A 4,243-nucleotide genomic window follows, 5' to 3' on the forward strand; every position below is an offset into this window, starting at 1 on the left:
TAGGACTAAACCGGCAACTATTTTTGTTGACCTTTGTCCATGGAAGGTCCCTGCAAAATTTCATTGAAATTGATTCAGGGGTTTTGGAGAAGAAGTCGAAAATGTAAATTGTTTACGGACGCACGACGGACGACGACGGACAAAAGGCGATCGCAATAGGTCACTTGAGACTTTGTCTCAGGTGACCTAAAAATACTAAAATCCTAGGGGTGTTGTTATTAGTTTAAGTTACCTCTAAAAAGTGTCTCGCCATCCCGCTGGACTTTAAACATAGAGGACATTAGTAAACTTCCTTTCACACACATACATCCTGCTACTGGAAGCTGCCTCTTGCCATCATTAAAAGAGTAGGGTCGTATCACATTGGCTTCACCTGGAACAGTCAAATTACTACATGAAATGCAATCATTATTTTACCATGATCGTAATATGAAGTATTACCTAGGGATGAATGTTTACAGAGTTGTTATCTATCAATCTTTACAAGATACAAGAAGCTTTATTTAGAGTCGAATACATATCAACATGGAACATTAGCTCTTGAGAGCTATTATTGCGACAAAGTTTGTGTCCACATTCCCAACCGACACTATAAATTCTTAAATTGGTCAATACATACAATGTGCCCATATTCCCTATCAAATATATAACCCCATCCACTGTGCAGATCCTAGATACAGTTGTGAATTATTATACCCCAATCATACCTGTAACATCTTCACCTTCTTCCTGAGGAATTCTAGAGAACATTGTCTTATTGTACTCCCATCTTACCTATAACATATTCCACTTCCTCCTGAGGAATCCTAGAGAACATTGTGTCTTATTATACTCCCATCATACCTATAACATCTTACACTTCCTCCTGAGGAATCCTAGAGACAATTGTGTCTTATTATACTCCCATCATACCTATAACATCTTCCACAACCTCCTGAGGAATCCTAGAGACCATTGTGTCTAATTATACTCCCATCATACCTATAACATCTTACACTTCCTCCTGAGGAATCCTAGCGACCATTGTCTAATTATACTCCCCATCTTACCTATAACATCTTCACCTCCCTCCTGAGGAATCCTAGAGGCCATTGTGTCTAATTATACTCCCATCATACCTATAACATTTTCACCTTCCTCCTGGAATCCTAGAGACCATTGTGTCTTATTAAACTCCCCATCATACCTATAACATCTTCCACACCCTCCTGAGGAATCCTACAGACCATTGTGTCTTATTATCCTCCCATCATACCTATAACATCTTCACCCCCCTCCTGAGGAATCCTACAGACCATTGTGTCTTATTATACTCCCATCATACCTATAACATCTTCCACTTCCTCCTGAGGAATCCTAGAGACCATTGTGTCTAATTATACTCCCCATCTTACCAAAACATCTTCCACTTCCTCTTGAGGAATCCTAGAGACCATTGTGTCTTATTATACTCCCCATCATACCTATAACATTTTCACCTTCCTTCTGAGGTATCCTAGAGACCATTGTGTCTTATTATACTCCCATCATACCTATAACATCTTACACTTCCTCCTGAGGAATACTAGCGACCATTGTTTAATTATACTCACATCATACCTATAACATCTTACACTTCCTCCTGAGGAATCCTAGCGACCATTGTTTAATTATACTCCCATCATACATATAACATCTTCCACTTCCTCCTGAGGAATCCTAGAGACCATTGTGTTTAATTATACTCCCATCATACCTATAACATCTTACACTTCCTCCTGAGGAATCCTAGCGACCATTGTTTAATTATACTCCCATCATACCTATAACATCTTCCACTTCCTCCTGAGGAATCCTAGAGACCATCGTGTCTTTTATGTCATCAATCATCTTGTATATGACGTTGTGTTCCCTGATTGTAATTCCTTTGGCTTTGGCAAGTTTGCTGATATCACTAGGCACCTTCACATTGAATGCATATATATCACCTGAAATAAAATGGCAAAATTAAAACTTTATTTGTTCCATTGACCCTTGTTAACAACCCTGGTTGATTCTAGACGTTTTCTTCAGGTTGGTAATCATGGATTATGAAAAGATTCTTGTAACACAACCAATAAGTGTTTTATGTGATGTTTCGATGACTAGTTTGGTATGTACTCTGTCAACTTCATCAGACAAATGACCAGTGAAGCATATGTACACAAAGGTGTAAAATGTGTACCAGTTGTCCACAAATGAATGTTGATTCTGCTATGCTGTTATCGTATGTACAATTAGTTGGTATATATGTACTAAAATGACTCAATTTAGCTACGCTTTGTTTAATACTTGGTCATAGATGTGTGAGAGTCTATGGGCCCTAGCCTCTGCCCTCTAGGCGGCAGTGAGCCAGTTATAAATCGAGATGAGAGGGCTCATATACTCATGCACATCTATGACTATGACCAAGTATTAAACAATATTACATTACATACAAGTCTATTTGACCATTACATACAAGTCTATTTGACCATGACACACAAGTCTATTTGACCATTACACACAAGTCTATTTGACCATTACATACAAGTCCATTTGACCATTACATGCAAGTCTATTTGACCATTACATACAAGTCTATTTGACCATTACATACAAGTATATTTGACCATTACATACAAGTCTATTTGACTATTACATACAAGTCTATTTGACCATTACATACAAGTCTATTAGACCATTACATACAAGTCTATTTGACTATTACATACAAGTCCATTTGACCAATACATACAGGTCTATTTGACCATTACATACAAGTCCATTTGACCATTACATACAAGTCTATTTGACCATTACATTCATGTCTACTGCCCACTTTATACATGTCTACTTCATACATGTCTACTGACCATGTGTCTACTGACCATTACAAACTTGTCTACTGACCATTACATACATGTCTACTGATCAGTACATACATGTCTACTGATCATTACATACAAGTCTACTGACCATGACATACATGTCTACTGATCATTACATACATGTCTACTGACCATAACATCCATGGCTACTGATCATTACATACATGTCTACTGGCCATTACATACATGTCTACTGACCATAACATACATGTCTTCTGACCATTACATACATGTCTACTGACCATAACATCCATGGCTACTGATCATTACATACATGTCTACAGACCATGACATACATGTCTACTGATCATTACATAAATGTCTACTGACCATTATATACATGTCTACTGACAATTACATACATGTCTACTGACCATAACATACATGACTACTGATCATTACATACATGTCTACTGTTCATTACATACATGTCTACTGACCATGACATACATGTCTACTGACCATTACACACATGTCTACTGACCATAACATACATGTCTTCTGACCATTACATACATGTCTACTGACCATAACATACATGTCTACTGATCATTACATACATGTCTACTGACCATGACATACATGTCTACTGATCATTACATACAAGTTTACTGACCATAACATACATGTCTACTGATCATAACATACATGTCTACTGACCATTACATACAAGTCTACTGACCATTACATACAAGTCTATTGACCATTACATACAAGTCCACTGACCATTCAAGAATCATTTACTGACCTTTACATTGATTTTACCATCAAATGATAATATAACCATTAAACAAGGTTAATTGACCAAGCTACATGAGAACACTGACCATTAAATACTTGTGCTGTTTCCACATCAGTGGTGTTCACTTCCCCAACATCATGCCGAAGAATATCCAGTCGACACTGTTGAGAGTGGTATGTACTTAGACAATCCAATATGGCTTCCACAGATCCATCAACATCACCTAGAAAATATGGAAAACAAATTCTTCCATTAATTGTCAAATGACATCATGAAACAGATTATCAACCACATGACACTATCAACAAGCAAATTCATGGAATTTATATCCCCCGCTTGCAGGACATATTGTAGTTTAACATCATTGAGGTTAGGTTTAAACATGTGAGTATCGTGCTGTTGATACATAATGTAAAGCTTGAAACTTGAAGAAAAAAGAAGCCCTATACATGACATCATCAGAACAGATTACCTACCACATATGCATGACATCATCAGAACAGATTACCTATCACATGACATCATCAGAACATATTACCTACCACATGACATCATCAGAACAGATTACCTACCACATGACATCATCAGAACAGATTACCTATCACATGACATC

The 4,243-nt window shown here is 37.2% G+C and overlaps 1 protein-coding gene across 1 annotated transcript in view; it reads right to left on the minus strand.

Moving 5' to 3' along the window:
* Window positions 1–4,243, minus strand: part of LOC110456271 (translation initiation factor IF-2, mitochondrial-like) — a 45,695-nt gene that overhangs the window by 5,495 nt on the left and 35,957 nt on the right. The window contains exons 14-16 of the mRNA XM_021506890.1: window positions 3,716–3,853; window positions 1,803–1,967; window positions 233–373 (exon numbers count right to left, since the gene is read on the minus strand). Of these exons, the coding sequence (XP_021362565.1) occupies window positions 233–373; window positions 1,803–1,967; window positions 3,716–3,853 (444 nt within the window). The remainder of the gene's footprint in view (window positions 1–232; window positions 374–1,802; window positions 1,968–3,715; window positions 3,854–4,243) is intronic.

The sequence above is a fragment of the Mizuhopecten yessoensis genome, unplaced genomic scaffold (genome assembly GCF_002113885.1).
Source record: "Mizuhopecten yessoensis strain PY_sf001 unplaced genomic scaffold, ASM211388v2 scaffold8605, whole genome shotgun sequence".
In the NCBI taxonomy this organism is placed as follows: Eukaryota; Metazoa; Mollusca; class Bivalvia; order Pectinida; family Pectinidae; genus Mizuhopecten; species Mizuhopecten yessoensis.